General features: G+C 40.7%; 1 protein-coding gene across 4 annotated transcripts in view; it reads left to right on the forward strand.

Annotated features, from left to right (window-relative positions):
- The first annotated feature begins 3355 nt into the window (after window positions 1-3355).
- Window positions 3356-17269, forward strand: part of NUP58 (nucleoporin 58) — a 40959-nt gene continuing 27045 nt past the window's right edge. For 2 of the 4 annotated variants that reach the window (XM_065830649.2, XM_071804338.1), the window contains exons 1-9: window positions 3356-3669; window positions 6913-7052; window positions 9515-9553; window positions 10650-10802; window positions 11838-11972; window positions 12617-12727; window positions 15509-15533; window positions 15893-15958; window positions 16826-17000. In XM_065830649.2, coding sequence (XP_065686721.1) covers window positions 3557-3669; window positions 6913-7052; window positions 9515-9553; window positions 10650-10802; window positions 11838-11972; window positions 12617-12727; window positions 15509-15533; window positions 15893-15958; window positions 16826-17000 — 957 coding nt within the window. In that variant the 5' untranslated portion in view covers window positions 3356-3556. The remainder of the gene's footprint in view (window positions 3670-6912; window positions 7053-9514; window positions 9554-10649; window positions 10803-11837; window positions 11973-12616; window positions 12728-15508; window positions 15534-15892; window positions 15959-16825; window positions 17001-17269) is intronic. The other 2 variants (XM_065830657.2, XM_071804335.1) reach the window with 2 other exon arrangements.

The following is a 17269-nucleotide window of genomic DNA, read 5'->3' on the forward strand; positions in this document are numbered from 1 at the left end:
CGCAAACGGGGAGACTCCTGGAAGAGTGTCCTTTTTGTTGTAGTATCACAAAATCACAGAGGGGCTGAGGTGGGAAGGAGCCTCTGGAGGTGATACCGAAAATTCGGGAAAAACACTGTTTTGAATGTGTTAAAAAACAGGCACTTTCATTACACCACACCAGATGCCTGGAGGATTGTTCCTCTAATCGTGATTCGCACTTCTTGGTATTTATGACATATACCTATTACATATTCATTTATTTCTACCACTTAGTTAAAATGCATTAAACATAAATTACTTACATAACCCCGCTTTTTACTGGAAGGCCACCTTTGGTGTTCGAGAGTCTTCATCGGGGTCTCTGGCAGTCCCCGCTGGTCCTCACAGCCTGGTGCCCTCCGGTGTCAGGTTCTTGACCTAATTTCTTGAGCATGCATATTGTCATTTTGTGCTGCTACTCAACAAAAACTATGTAGCTCTTTTTTCAATTAGTGGAACATTCTGCTTTCCCAGCTTGCAAGCCAAGGACATCCTGCTTTGCCTCATGTCCAGTCTCTAAAGAGCTATTGTTTCTCCGTTAGGTTTCTGTTACATTTTGCCTGGTCTTGCTACATTATGCCTAGGGGTTTCTAAAAGATTTTTGTTCCTCTTATCAGAGGTATCTGGTCCCGTTCCCTGTTTAAGCAGGCCACCCAGAGCCAGTTGCCTAGGACCATGTCCAGGCAGCTTTTTGATATCACCAAGGATGGGGACTCCACCACCTCTCTGGGTAACTTGTTAAGTGCTCGGTTACTCTTACAGTAGGAGTTTCCCAATGTTCAGGTGGAGCTTCCTGTGTTTCAGTTTGTGCCGATGGCCTCTGGTCCTGCCACTGGGCACTACTGGAAAGACTTTGGCTGCATCCTCTTTGCATTCTCCCCTCAGGTATTTATATATATTGACAAGTTCCCCCTGAGCCTTTTCTTCTCTAGGCTGAACAATCCCAGCTCTCTCAGCCTTTCTTCAGAGGAGAGGTGCTCCAGTCAAGTACGCAAAGGTGTGGCCTCATCAGTGCTGAATAGGGGGGAAGGGTCCCCTCCCTTGACCTGCTGGCAATACTGCCTGATGCAGCCCAGGATGCCATTCACCTTCTTTGCATCAAGGGTCCATTGCTGGCTGATGCTCAACTTGGCATCTATCAGGACCCCCAGGTCCTTTTTGGACAAGCTGCTTTCTTGTTGGGTGATCCTGAACATATATCTGTGCCTGGGGTTGTTTCTGCACCGGTGCAGGACTTTGCACTTTTCCTTGTTGAACTTCATGAGGTTCCTGACAGCCCATTCCTCCAGCTTGTTGAGGTCCTTCTAGATGGCAGCACAACCCTCTGGCATACCAGCCACTCCTCCCAGTTGGGTGTCTTCAGCAAATGTGCTGAGGGTGCACTCTGCCCCATCATCCAGGTCATTAATGAAGATGTTAAACAGGACTGGACCCACTACTGACCCCTGGTTCCCTACTGGCCTCCAGCTAGGCTTTGTGCCACGGATCACCTCCCTGTGGGCTATTCAGACAGGCTTCAATCCACATCACTGCTCTCATCCAACCTATACATCAACAGCATCTCCGTGGGGAACTTCTGGGAGACTATGTCAAAGGCCTTATTGAAGTAAGAACTGGTAAAGTGTGTTTGGGCAGTTTAGAGTTTTATGCTGTACAAGAATGAAGTAACAGCTGCACAGTGCAATGACTCATCTGTGTCATAGTTGTGTGGGTGCCAGTGCATAAAAATCTTGCGTGTGCTGTATGGTAGTTAAGAGACATCATAAAATTTAGCTTAAAGGTTGCAGAATGGGCTGTATGTCTTCTTGTTTTCATTATTATCTAAATTAGAAACAAGTAGGCCAGGTTTTTTTTTACAAAATAAACCTCTTGTACTAATTTACCTCTTGTACTAATCTACAGATTTAATGCTCTTGAACTTGAAGTTTTTGAGCAGTGACATTAATAGACTGTCACCAGTTGTTAAAATCATACTACAAAGGCATCACCCTTTACTTGACAGGTCCCATTTTCCTGTTATGCCAATGTATCTTGTCACTTCATGGCCTGTCAGATCAGAATAATTAATTGACAAATGACTGTGGAAGTCACTCCATTTAACATTTCACACTTTTGTGGCTTTCATGTCTTTAAGATGTTCAAAGATAGGCATGGGTGTGCAATATGTAAGTAAATATGGACTAAACATCAAAAATTACATATAACTATATGCCTGGAGCTCTGCCTTGTATAAAGGAGAGCAATCCAGTCACAGATCACTAATCTCAAAGATGTTATCTTTTCAGCGGATAATATCTGTCAACCATCCGTACTCTTCAGCAGTCACAGCACTGAGCAGCAGAACGCAGAGGATTTTGCATTGTTTGGAGTGTTTTGAGAAACTCCAGAGGTAATCGTATAAAACCTTTCATAGCACTATGAGTCATCTAGACTATGAGGTAGATTTAAAAGTCTAGTAATGCCTTCTCCTGAGCAATTGTGGTGTGTAGGATACTCTGAGAAACTATCCTGCATTTCAGCAGTGGCTTCTTGAAGTTTCCCGGTTTTAAATGAGAGACGTGGTCTAGTGACCAGTGAGGGCAGGGAGTGGAACCACTTCCACAGCTTCATGTGTGCCCTGTGGTGTGTGTATGTGAAGTAGCACCCGGTAGGGAAAACAGGAGCAGTAATTTGTGTGGTAAACATGCTCAGCAATTCATAATTGAGTGTGTGACATTCAGGTTTGTACAACAGCGCTAGGAACCAATGGGTCATTGGAGAGGCAGACACGAGCCATGTGCCATTGTGCTGGCTGAGAGCCCAGGTTCAGCCTGAAACTGAGTTTTGGGGTCTCCATGGAATCTGAGTTGGATATTGAGCTGGTTTCCTGCTTCCTTGCCTGTCACCTGGAGGTGACCTTTGCGCTACCACCACCTGTCCTGCCCCTGCAGGCAGCGAGGAGGGCACTGGAACCAGCCGGCTTGGCACCGCAGAGCCTTCAGAAAGGCTGCCGGGCCAGCGCTCGGCCAGGCGCACGGCTCGAGGGAGGCTGCTTCCCTCCCGGGCGCCCTGCTGGGAAACCCTGTCCCTTATCTCCGCTCTGCCTGCACAGCTGTGCCCCGGCCGAGAAGCCAGCAAGGGCGCCACCGAACAGCCCCCGCGCGTTGTGTGCCCGTGACCTCCTCTCGGGTTCAGGCGCGGGTGCTTCCGCGTTTTAAACTCTGGGACCGCCCCCCCACCCCCGCTCCGGACGCTCTCGGCCGTTTGCACCAGCAGCCCCGGCCGGATGAGGCCGCACCTCGCGCGCTACTGTCGCTTTAAGGTCCGGCGCGTGACGTAGCTGTGGCGCCATCCCGTCGTGCACTGCGGCGGGCGCGCGTAGGGAGCGTGGCTGGTGCTCGCGCGCTTGCTGCTGCCGTTCGGTTCGAAGTTGTTGCCGGGCGGGATGCGGCGCTGAGGCCGCCGCCCCCGCCGATCCTGAGGAGACCGCCGCTCTTCCCCGGCCCCCGCTGCCGCCTTCCAGCCCCGCTCTCCGGCCGTTCCCGCCGCTGCCGCGATGTCTGCGGGCTTTTCCTTCGGCACGGGGACCCTGGGCTCTGCGGCGGCCGCCGCCGCCGGAGCAGGAGGAGGCGGGGGCGGGGGATTTTCCTTCGGAGCCGCCACGCCGAGGTAACGCGGTACCCCCCATCCCTGCTCGGTCCTACTGCAGGCCCCCGCCCCCAGACTCCCGCGACCTGGGGTGGCTGAGCCCCGCGGCCCGGCCCACCGCCGAGACCGCCGTTGCTCCGCGGGCCTGGCCGGGGCGGGCAGGGCCGGGCGGCACGCGCGTGTGTGGAGGTGAGGGCCCGGTGGGGGAAGCGCAGCCCCGGGGTTGCGCGTTTCTGCGCCTCCTGCTGCCCCGGGCGGGTCCGGAGCTCCGGCATTCTAGGCCGAAAAGGCCCTTGGTGCGCGGATGAACCGGCGGCACCGCGTCTGCCTCGGCGCGCGGGACGTGGCGGTGCCCTCCTGGCCTCATCTGCTTCACGACCGGTTTCGTAGGTATAGACGTAGGGATCAGTCTGCTTAGCAGCTGAAAATGAAGAGAGGTGCTTTTGTAATTCTGCTTTAGTTTGGCCTTGTCGGAGCAGAGTGTCTTTCGGTTATCTCTAATGTTCTGAATGCAGAATGTGAATCATGCATATCTAGACTTCAGTAGTCAAACTGAGCTTGTGTGTGTGGCATGCTGCTCATTGACATCAGAGCCCAAATGTTTAATGTTTTTTGGGAAGTTAGGAGCAGCTTTATCCTTTCTGACACAGATAACCTTGCATTTGGTTCATAGTGTCTTGGAGTAAAAGGAGAACTTCACTGTGCTTTGCTGTGCATGCAACACACAGCAGGCTCTGTGCTAAAGGCATTGTTAGTATTTAGGTTTCTCAGAATAATAGGTAAGTTTTGTTGCTGGTTGTTCCCTCCTTTTTCTTCCTTTGCACACAACGGTACTAACAGGTTGTTTTTTCTGACTTGCTTGCAATTATGTCTCCATTGAGTATCAGTGCTTTGTATCAGAGTTTTTCCAAAATCTGTTCAGGCAGAATTGATGATCACTGTAATGTAAACTAGGTGGATAGGGCAAGCCACTCAGGGGAATTTGACCTGAAGCAGATATATTTGAAAATACTTATCTGTTAGAATTGTCTGAAATTAGCAGTGTGAGGGGAAGGCAATGGAACATCTGGATCTGAAAGAATATATCTGGATGAAATGACAGTATTGCTTTTTGGAAGCTCACAGGAGAGGGGACAAGTTTTGTGAGTCTCTTCTAATACTCTTAATTTTGTGGTCGCGACAGATTGGTGATGTTCTTATGTTACGTGTGCTTGGCTGTTTTTTCTTTTCCCTCATAGTGAAGCTTATATGGAGTTGGTAAAGAACTTAACTTTATTTTGCTTCGTGCCTGTTTAATGCAGGTTTCCTACGGTTAAAATGTGAAACTTAGAAAAATACTTACTTATTCTAATACATTTTTCTAAATGTACTGACTGAAACAAGGAAGCTCTTTTGTCTTGTTGATCTGTACTTGGTAAAAACTTCCTGTTGAATTTAAATGTTTTTATAGTGTGTTGGCTTTTTGGTTGTGGTTTTTGTGTTTGTGTTTTGTTTTGTGTTTTTTTTTTCCCTGTTTTATCCAGGACATGCTTTTTCCTGCTGGTGAGGACACTGCCATTGCTTTATTTCTGCATTTTGGTTTATTGCTGTTAAAAAAACAAATAAAATGCCCCTTCATTTTATTTGGGGGTTTTTGTCCTGTAGTGGTGAATTACATATTTGGTAGCGTAGCTTTCCTCTACTGGAATGCTGAAACAAGAATTTTTACAGAGTAATTATCTTTGTACTGGGAAAAGATGAGAAATGTAAGCCCTTGACAAGTGAGAGAAACAGCATATTGTATGTTGAACTTTACAGGCAGTTAGATCATGGTGATGTAGTTTGGTATATTTGAAATATTGTGAGTGAGGAAAGCCGAAATGCTTTGGCTCCTGTGAATTGGGACAACTAGCAGGTCTGTGTCCATTTAAATTTCTTGGCCAGTTTGCTTCCTGAACTACTATTTTAAGAACAACTCATACCTAGCTTGTGAACTTGCAACCAACTTTTGTTGGGCTTACCACGATCAGTTTGTAGAGATTTTGAAAACTTTTAACGTAGAACCAAGTACAGCCTTTTTTTTTTTTTTTTTCCTTAGGATTTATTTTTGTGTTTAACTTGTTAATGCTTAGGAACTGTTGTCATACAAAAAGAGAAAGAAAATACTGAACACCTGAAACATAAAATATTTCTTGACAGTTGGTACCCTGAAGTCCAAATTGCATTTTGTTTCAGTGCTGCTGTTGTACATATGCAAAATGTTGTGTAAGTTAGAGAAAACTTACCTAGTTTTTGAAAAGGCTCACAAATGGAAGTCAGAAGTTACTACAAATAAATGATTCTGCTCATCTTTTGTCAGTTTAAGAACAAAGATTGTAAAATCATAGACTGACCCAGCGGCTAGTGCGTGTAGGTTTTTTTTGTTAGAGATAATGATTATTGTCCCGGATTTTGTACAGTAAGTTAGTGTGTTCTTTGCTAAATGTGAAGTTTGCCATGAAACTCCTAAAATTTGTAGTTACCCCAAAAAAATAAAAAGGCGTAATTTTCCTGGTGATGACTGATCTCCGATTCTCTCCTTCCTCTCTCTCCCCTTAATCTGTGAAAATAGCTCTGGAAGTTTATTTGTGTAACTTTCTGCCAAGTATACAGTCAGAAGAGAGGGTCTGGTGGGCATGGGTGCTCTATCATTTATACCTGTGAGGAATGAAAGCATTGTGGTTAGAAAATGAATTCCTTCATCAGTGTCTTTCAGTGGTAAGATAGGGCAAAGTTGCACTGTTGATGTGAATGCATGTGTGTCTGTGCTTATCACTTTAGAATGAAATAAAGTAACATCGGTGGAGGTTTCTGGTCAGAGGTGTCCAACTGGGCTTGCAGCCTGCTTTGGAAAGGTATTCTTGTGGGTTTGTTGTCATCTTTGTGCTGCCTCTAGTACTTGTTCTCCCATTTCAGTAGGTTAGGGAGAATAGTTAGGCAGAATTAATGAGGTGATTTAATGGCAAGAAGTTCAGATTTCTCACTGGTCTAATAAGATGTATCAGCTGACCAAGATGAAGAAATGCTGGAGCTCGTGTGAGGGAAGCAGCAGGAGTTATGGAGCTGTGGAAGGAAAGGGGGAGACAGGCTTGCTCTTTGATGGCAGTGAGCTTGGACTCTCTCTTGTCCAGCTGCGTTGTGTGTGGTTTAGGAAGATGAACAGTGGAGTGGGAAAGAAACTGAAATAATGGGTGGTGTGGATTACTTTGAAAAATTATTATTGCTAATAATCTTATTTTGTAATAGCTCAACAGGCGGACTTAATTTTGGAACTCTGGGCTCTTCTACTGCTACAGCAACTACATCAGCTCCTTCAGTGGGCTTTGGGAGTGGACTTTTTGGATCAAAATCAACAACTGGCTTTACACTAGGAGGCACCAGTACAGGTAGAAAAAAATCTTGTACAGCATAAATTTGAATCAACAGTGAAGAAATGTCATCTGTACACAAAAACAGTCATAATGTGCTTACTTTTTTTGCAGTTGTTCTGTAGCTCAGAATATTACTTAAGTATTGTAAAAAGGCTTCATTGAACAGTTTAAAAGGTCGTTCACTGAGAATTATGCAGTATCAGTGCTGCAGAAACACATATAGGCTATCTGGGCCTATATGTAAATATTTATGTAATTTGAATCCTGAAGTTTTCTAGAAATCTAGCTCTTCAGTATGCTCAAAGTTATGATTTAAGATTGTGATGTATTTTGATCTGAGAAATATTTTAAAACATTGGGAGATCATTAGTACTTGTAATGTGATATTTGTAATCCTGCTATAGTAATAATTTCTGGTTTCGTTGTTTAAGGTTTTCTAATGTCAGCAATATATACGAGTGTCCTGGTTTTGTTAAAAAACAAGTTTCTCTTTTAGTGAATTTTGCCTGTCAGCTAAAGCCTTCGTATTAGCTGCATTTTCCTGGAGAACCAGACACATGTTTTGGTAAACCTAGCAATGGAATGCAAACTTATTGATAAGCACGGATGGACATCTCGCGAGAGGGGCAACGAGAAACTGGTGACCAAGGAACTGACCAACTGTCTATAACGTTCCATTCACATGAATACTTCATATAAAAGTGGGAGATCACGAGGATCTCATGCCTTTTCCTTTTTCCTCATGGCTGACATTAGGAGAGGACCTTGCTGGTTGTCCCTGCGCACTGAGGCCTAGTGAGAGACTGAATCCAGCTCCGGCTGGCTACAGAGTCTAATCCAGGACTTTGGGTGCTGGCTCTGCGGTTGCTGGGACTTACAAGATTGGTTTTGTATATTTTGTATTATTTTCTCTGTTCTTATTAGTAGCATTAGTAAAACATCTTTAATTTTTTCCAGTCTTCAAATTTACCCCTTCTTCTTGTGCCCCATGTTGGGTGCCAATTATCTGTCAAGGGTAAAGATTGTGGGGAGACAATCAAACCCTGGCAGATGTATTGTTAACCTCCTCTCCCCCTGACTTCCCCCTTTTGCCCCTCCCTCTCCCCCCTTCCCACTAAGGGCAGGCGATTGGGAGGTAAAGAAGGACAGAGAGAAGAGAGTTGGAAAAAATTAAAGATGTTTTACTAATGCTACTAATAAGAATAGAGAAAATAATACAAAATATACAAAACCAATCTTGTAAGTCCCAGCAACCGCAGAGCCAGCACCCAAAGTCCTGGATTAGACTCTGTAGCCAACCGGAGCTGGATTCAGTCTCTCACTAGGCCTCAGTGCGCAGGGACAACCAGCAAGGTCCTCTCCTAATGTCAGCCATGAGGAAAAAGGAAAAGGCATGAGATCCTCGTGATCTCCCACTTTTATATGAAGTATTCATGTGAATGGAACGTTATAGACAGTTGGTCAGTTCCTTGGTCACCAGTTTCTCGTTGCCCCTCTCGCGAGATGTCCATCCGTGCTTATCAATAAGTTTGCATTCCATTGCTAGGTTTACCAAAACATGTGTCTGGTTCTCCAGGAAAATGCAGCTAATACGAAGGCTTCAGCTGACAGGCAAATTCACTAATAGAGAAACTTGTTTTTTAACAAAACCAGGACAATGAGGAAATTTGTATTTTCAGGTGTCTAATTCAGATTCTTATAGAAGTATTGGAGAGCAAAAGAATAAAACTTTTCTGACTGGAGGTATTTTTTTTCTTCAGCTATCATGTGGACATAACCTAATGGTTTTTAATTACTCCATTATTGTTAGGCAAAAAGGTCTTTTTTTTTTTTTCTTGTACACTTCTATGAGTAGGTAGGCGAAGTTCTGAGAACCAATCTACTAGAAATAAATTTGACAGTAGACTTGAAAGCCCACATTACTGTGTTCAGCTACATTTGGGTAATTTTCTTTGAGCTCTCAATGATTCTTTTGATCTTAACAGATGCTTTTTTAAAATGTGAAATGACCTAGCATTGTGTTGAAAATAATCTCTTTACATTACCAGTGGGGCAGAAACTGTAAACCAAGACAAAGGATTTCGCAAATATTTTGGACCTTACAGTCCTCTTAGTTATACTGTAAATCTGCTGTTTTACATGCTAATATGATGTACTGCCATATGGCTGAAAAAATGCTTGATGGAATTACTAGTTTCCATATTTTTGTTTGCCCTTTTATTTGAAATTTCAAACAATTTGCTAAACTGCTATGTTAACATCAGCTTCACTATTAGCAGTTTCTTATTGAAAATTTATTCTTTTTAAGTCAGTTATGCTTTGATTTGTGCTGCTGGTGCTTACAAATACTGTTTTCTCTGATGTTTTACTTTAAACATACCAAAGAAAAAACTTGCATAGTAGTTTCATAATGTAGTAGTATTATCAGTGTTTTGTGGTCTTAAATCACTATTCTGATTCTGTTTGTATTCTTAAAGCAGGAACAGCAACAACTATTGCTACAGGACTAACACTAGGTAAGGACCTAATTTGGATTGTAATGTTATAAAGGCATAATTACCTCTCTTAGAAGAATAAAGAAGGTTGAACTGGGGAAGGACATTAGGAATATTTTGCTTTTGTTTATCTGATGCACCCCTAGTGAATATTTTTCAGGAATATATGGGAATATGTGGTGAGTTTTCATTTTAAACACCCGTCTGCGGAGAAACTGAGCTCAAGTAACACAAATGTTAGGGGTGAGGGTAGTGCTCAGACCTGCAGTCCAAGAACTTAGGAAGCCATGCTGTGAATGAATAAGGGGAAAATGGTGTTGGATAAAGAAGTAAATGAACTGGTCAGAAGGGAGGAACAGCAGATAACAGACTGTAATGCATAATCATACGTGGCAGTTTGTACTTTGCAGATGGACATTAGTTCTTTTCAGTAACTGAATGAAATAATGTCATCCAAAACACACACAGCAATTACTGAGGACACTAAGTATGTGTTTCTTATACTTGCTGTTGTGGTTTGTGTATGTACGTGCACACTCCTCCTTTACTTTAGGATATGGATTCTAGAATGTAAAATGTATTCTTACCATGAAAACAGCAAGAAGTAGAAGCTTTATTTGGTTTACTTCAAAAGCGTTCAACAGCGAAGTTTGAGGGAATAACATCTCAGCATGGTTTTCATGTTTAGAAATCTAAAGGATATGCGGATTCATTTTGGTATGCACACGCGATTGAGAATTTTTAGTCTGTATTTTGGCTGATACTGTTTACAGCTCCATCTATCAATACTTTTTTGCTTCTGTTAGATGCTCTTGGTGGCAGCTCTTATTTTTACAGGTTTTTTTTTTTAGATTACCATGAGATGTAATCACCAGTCCATGATTAAAGCCCTTTGGATCATTAGGAATTCTGGAGCAAAAATGCCTGTGCAATTAATGTAAACCTTTGAAATTTAGCTGAAGGGTGCTATGGGGATATTTTACTTAGTGCAAATGATCTTGCATGCCTTGGTGCTCGTGATGGTTAATTTGGAATAGTTCAGAAGATAAGGTGAACTGAGCATTTATTCTCAAAGAGAATGTTCTAAGAGAGAGAATCGGTTTTGGGTTTCTTTCAGGCACGCCTGCCACCACATCAGCAGCTACCACAGGCTTTAGTTTGGGTTTCAACAAACCTGCAGGTTCAGCCACACCATTTGCTTTGCCTGTTACTTCTACCTCGGCCAGTGGCCTGTCGTTATCATCTGCTCTTACATCGACTCCTGCAGCAGGTAGGAAAATGTTCAGGTGATTTGGAGTTTGTGTTGGTTTATTTTGAAAAAAAACTTTATGGTAAAACAGTTCTATGCCCTAATTTTCTTGTATTTGTGTAATTTTCTGATCCTTTATTAAGAAGGTTGATTGGACTTCACTAGTTCTAAATGTGGGTACCCTAATACAGATAGATTTATGTTTATATAGAGGGCAGTATACCACGTGATACAGGCAGCATATAACCTAAGTCAGCAGGAGTGTAGCAAGAACTGATCCATCATGTAAAGTCATTATTTTTGTTATTGTTAACCCCACTGAAGGTTGAAAGCTTCCTACTTGAGCAGCTGAAAAGTTTGGAAAATGTCTGCCATTTGTATATGACCTGAAATGGATAACTAGTAGTGGAAACAAGATTTTTCCAGTGTAGTTCTCATAGTGGCACACACCTGCCATCATATTTAACTCACCTAAACTATGTTGTGCATGATGATAACTAAAACTGCAGTTCATTTTTCATAGGAATCTGTGCTTGAGCACAGCTATCTCTGCTCTCTGCACTGTCTCTTTATTCCTGTGGTCTTCCTGTGCTCAGTTCTTCCCTACCCTACCAAAACGTGGGATGCTTGATTCCAGAAGGCAGCTCAAACTACCCATGAAATTTTCTTGTATCATGTGTCTTGTGTAAAATAATTTGTTTCACATAAAACATTAACTTTTGAACTTTTTAATATAAAAAGTCACTAGCACTTGTTAGATTCATTATGCTGTAAAATAAATTCTGTGCAAAGTCATAGATTCTCTAGTATTCTGTGAGACTCAGATTTTCTTTAGTTGCAGGTAAATATGGACTGATCAAGATTATGATATTGTAGAACAAAATAATGTATGAGTCAAAAGTCTCTATGGCATTGGAAGATCTGCAGGAAATAAGAACAATTTAATTTATTATCTGATTCTGATGAAGATGCTGTTCAGACCTTTCTGTTATTTCAGATGGTCTATGGATATATTTGGATGGAGTGCTGCATGAAGCTGGTTTTCTTTTTCTGCAGGAACTACTGGCTTTACCTTAAATCTCGGTGGTACAACTGCTGCAACTACAACTGCCTCCACAGGCCTTTCCTTAGGAGGAGCCTTAGCAGGTTTAGGAGGTTCACTATTCCAGAATACAAGCACAGCAGCAACAGGTAAAGGTTATTTTAGTATTTCCCCCCCTTGTGGCTTAAAATGTTGAAATTTAATGTGTGATTTTATACATTCATAATGTAATATTTAGTTTATATAAAATTTCATGCTGTGAAAGTGTAATTTTTAAGTGTTACTGTTAAGAATAGTGTTGAAATCCATGGACAATAAAAATGAAATCTGGAAACTTTGCAATAATTGACGCAAGCACATTCATCATAAATGGGAGAGAACACTTATCTCCTTCAGTTGCGGAGAAGTTGAAATCTTATTTGGGCAGCTTTCCGTCTGAATAAAATCCTTAACCATTAGTTTTGTTTTTTTACAGCCTACTGTCTTTCAGCTCTAGAGGAAAAATTTGTTACGCTGTGGTGTAGTCTTGGTAACACTGCTCTTAAACTATAAAAGAAACAGAAAGATACTTAAGATGCTGAAGATGTTAGCGATCTAATTAGCTACCTCATAATCTGAAGAAATTACATGAAAAGACTTGCATACAGTTGTATAAAACTTAATGCAATCTGTGTTGTTCTGTTTATTTTGTATATTTTTAAAAATCCAAATGTAGTAAAAGGACCCTGAAATTGCAAACAAGTTGTAATTTTCAATGTTTTAAGTGCAGAAATTCTGTTTGGATTTCTTGTAGGACTTGGGCAGAATGCTTTGAGTTTGACTCTGGGGACAACTGCAACTCCTTCAACTACTGCAAATGAAGGTCTTGGTGGCATTGATTTCAGTAGCTCTTCAGACAAAAAGAGTAAGTTTGTTTTTAAAACATTTGTAATTTTTTTTTTTTTGAGAAAATTATCAGAGCACTACAGCAATGACACTGTTCCCTTGTGTTAGGAGTGTAGAATTAAAGCTAACAACTCTAATTCCCCCTGCCAGGGCATTTTGGTTAACTTCATTCTTAGATATTGTGCTTGTATAGAAGATTATTATTTTGTTTGCAAATGCAATGCAATTTAAATTTGTTTATTTAAAATAAGTATAAGCCAATATCATACTTGTGAACCAGGATCTAAATCCTCCTGTTTGCTAAAGGCCATTACAAATTTCTGAACAGCTATATGTCAAATAACCACTAGAGGAGGGGGGAGCAGAGCTATGTAAGGCATTGCAAATACAAAAAGTACTCATTTGAAGTCATCTTTCTCTAACTGTAAAAGATCTTAAACTTTGTTTGGTTTGGGTTTTTTTTCTGGAAAACCTGCATAGTAAAATGTCATATTTTTAGCTGTTATTCTTCAAAGCTGTGTTTTCCTGTGGTGTGTGGTTTTATCTGATACATTCTATCAGGTTGTTAAAACCAGTTGTAAAATTTTACCTCTGTGGTAGCTTTAAAGTACTTAAGTAGCAGAATATTGAGCGTTGACACATGGACATCTATTGTGTGGTCTTGCCTTTGTACTTTCAGAGTAAGCTTAACTAAAGTTGATTATAAAATGTGCATTTTCTCTGGGGAATCAATACTGTTAATTTAATCTCTTGATTCCTTTCAGCAGCTACATTTTAAATTAGGTGTACCAGTAGCTAGAAGAGAAAAAAAATACAGAAACTCCATGAAACCATCTTTACAGAGTAACATACATTGTGGAGACATAGTTTTTTGTACTTGTAGAAGAGATGACATATTAATTGTCCGAACTGGAGTGCTCTGCATGATGTTGATTGTTTTTGGAGCTTATTATTGAAACTGGGAGTGATGAAAAAGCTCTGATTCCTAGGTTCTTATGGGATTTCTGTTACTATAATACTAGAATATCAGAATGTTTCCATAATATACAAATATCTTAAAAAGAGTACCACAGAATCAATCTATTTAAGTCTAACATCTCCCAGCATTGTTTTGCCCAGCTCTTAGGGTGGAAACTTGAATGCGTACCTGAATTCCCCATATGTTGCATAGTGGAACTGGGTGCATGGGTCTGTTGCTGTCAAGATAATAAGCAGAGGTCCCTTAGTTAAGCAGTGCGGAATGTTGAAGTAGACTGTCTTTTGAGTTTTCTTTTTTCTTTTTTTAAATTTAAGTTTTACTTTGGGAGTGTCTCCCATAAGGGGTGGTGCTAGCTTAAGCAGTCCTGACAAATATCCCTACCTGTGTGCTGCTACTCAGTTTTGTCAGTACAATTGTTTGTACTACTGTATGAGGAACTGTGTTAAGGTAAAGAGTGGTGGCTTTATTGTTTTGAGGTTTCTGTTTTGTTTCTTTCCTTAAGGAAGGAGGAGGTGTGGCTACCAAGGAAAAGTGCACTAGGAATCTCAGGACAGGAACTATCACCTTTGTTCTCCCTTCTGGAATTGGTTATAAAAAGCTTTTCCTACTGAAGACTGTCTGTCTAGTATTTCTTTGAAATATGTCTGCAGGAAAATAAACGGTTCTTATACTTATTTTTCTCGTGTATTACTAAAAAGAATGTAAAAACAGAAGCATTTGTCCACAAAATAGCAAAATCTGATTTTAAATATTTATCCTTTACTTTTTTTGTGCCCCAGAACAATACTTACAAAAGTGACTAGAGAGAGAAAGCAAAGGTATACTTAGTTTTCTGTCTAATTTTTGTGTTATTAGCAGAGAAAGGAGTCCTGAATTCTGGGGTGTATGCTTGCCTTTTTTCTCCCCTCACCCTGATTTTCTGTAGATTTTTTTTTTTTTTTTTTTTTCCCTTAGCAAAAGGCATAGGGAATGGTTTGAGACTCCAGGTTTCTGAAGTGTCCTGGTACTGGGTGACAGTCTGCAGACAATTTAAGTAGATGTCGCTTCTAAAAGAAGTAGCTTCTTCTGGCATGAGCACTGGCTTGTGCAGCTTAAAATGTTTGTGGCACTAGCTTTAGCTACATTGCTGCTTTGTGTCCTGATGGCACTGAGAGGAAGGTGAGGATGTTAATTCCGTCCAGGTGAAGAAGATGAGGCTCACTTAGGCTGAGTGAGTATTCTCCTTAGCAGACTGCTGTAGTATGGGATGTGTTATGCATCATATTGTTTTCAGCTCCATTCTGTTACTCAGAGGCGTAGTTTGGAGTGTGTAGGTGGTAGGTTAGCAGTACCAACTTCAGTTCTGTAAAACCTCATTCATTACTGAACTTAATGCAATAGCAGAATTCTTAGGGAAGTCTAATGGGCAAACCTTCATTACCTTCCTACTTGAGAGAAGACTGCTATTACTGAATTTAAACACTTGAGCGTTTTGTAAGTGCAAGTCTGAGTGAGTTGTGGTTGCATAAGAGGAACAGATTTCTTATGCAACTGTAGTTGTTTATGCATTCACAGTGACTTGTCGAGTGACACAAGATGTTTTGCATTACTTTGTGTGCCTAGAAGTCAGCACCACTGTTGAACTATTGTTCCTGGAAAGATACTTATCTGTGAAGTGGGATTAAATTAAAATCACCTTTCTTTTATGGCTAGCTTTGTCTGTTTCTCTTATCAAGAGAAATGGAACATATTGTAATCATGAGCTCTTTCTTAAAATCTCACTAAGGTTGTTTTGTTTGTTCTCCAAAGTTTCATTTCTGACCTGCAGTTTTTATTTTCTAGGTGACAAAACAGGAACAAGACCAGAGTAAGTATTCAGATTTTCTTTGGATTCCATGTCTTATTAGAAAACAGCTGAACTAAATATGTTGGCTTTTGTACAACTTCGATCTTGAAAAAGGCAAAAATGTAAATAACCAACTTTTGCAGTATGGACCATTTAGTAGTTATGGTTCATCATTTTATATATTGCAATTTTCCCATCAAATGCAATACCTACAGCTTATCTGGCATCTGCTAGAGACTGACTGTTCCTAGTTGTGGCATATATGGAACAGGTGCAAAACTGTTTAATCAGTCACTTGAATGCTTTAATGATATTTAGAAGTTATGCAAAAATGTTTGGCAGTATTAAAGCACCATCTAAACGTGCATTGTCTCTTTTAGAGATAGCAAAGCACTAAAGGATGAAAATCTACCTCCTGTAATATGTCAAGATGTAGAAAATCTACAGTAAGTAGTGGTTTTTACTTATAATAGTTTAATAGCTAAAGTATTGTATGCTGTCAATGCTCTGTGCCAAAACACCCTGCTGCAGGCTGCATGCAGGATAACTTACTAGCCCGAGGCCTTTCTGCAGGTTAACCCTGGGAACAGAGTAGGCAGATAGCTGAAGTCTTGGGCTGTTTTATTTTTTTCAGCCTCGCTTTTCCATGCATTTACACAAATGGGTGTGCCCACCAAATATGCTCTTACAATCTGATCTGTCTCTCTCTGGGAGTGTTAAGCCTGTTGCACATGCATAGTAAGTATTGAAGGTTATGTCTGAATTGCATGTGCAATGTGGATCTCATATGGAATAGAACTGCAAAAGAGCCTTTCCTCAAACAGGAAGGAGCCGGGTTGTAGACAAGTCAAGGAGGCTGTATGTCACTGTCTTTGTGAGTGTGAAGTACACATCACATTTACACAGATACTATATATTATAATACGTATATATAAAATAATTGATATGTAGCTTAGCTTGTCAGGGTTCAGCATAACATGTTTAAACACTTGCTATTGAAGTTTAGGAGTTTTGGTGTTGGTTTGGGTTGTGGGTTTTTGGTGTTTTGTTTTGGGATTTTCTGTCTTGTTTTGTTTGTGGTTTTTTGGCATGTTTTTTGTTGTTGTTTTGCTTTTTGGTTTTTACAGTACTGGCATGCTAGGAGTTAAGATAATACTATGCTATGCTGTAACTTCACTGGTCAGTACTTGATTTTGGAAAAATTATTAAAATAACTATTAAAATAATGTACCCCAAAAGTAAATACTTCAGTATTTCAGCTTGAATACTTTGGTTTTTATTCCTCTTCACCCTGTTCTTTTTCATTTCCCCAGGAAATTTGTCAAAGAACAAAAACAAGTTCAGGAAGAAATTAGTAGAATGTCCTCTAAAGCAATGCTTAAAGTACAAGAAGACATTAAAGCTTTGAAACAACTTCTGTCTGTAGTTGCCAGTGGATTACAGAGAAACACTCTTAATATTGACAAGCTGAAAGTGGAAACTGCACAGGTATAATTGAATATAAATTTTATTATGTAGCGTTTTAATGTTGATTATTTCATATGGGATAACTAACCATCTTTGTCAGTCAATTTAACACGTGTCCAAAAAAAAAAAAAAGTGAAAAATTGAATCCATTCTATTTGAAGTTTCTGGGGAGACTGAAATACATGATGTCAGTATTTTCAGATAAGTACAACAGCAATAAAATTACTTTTATTCAGGAAAGCACTTTTCCATAGCAAAGGCAGCAGAAGAGAATATGAGCCTGCTTTAGT

This window comes from Patagioenas fasciata, chromosome 1 (genome assembly GCF_037038585.1).
Source record: "Patagioenas fasciata isolate bPatFas1 chromosome 1, bPatFas1.hap1, whole genome shotgun sequence".
NCBI lineage: Eukaryota > Metazoa > Chordata > Aves > Columbiformes > Columbidae > Patagioenas > Patagioenas fasciata.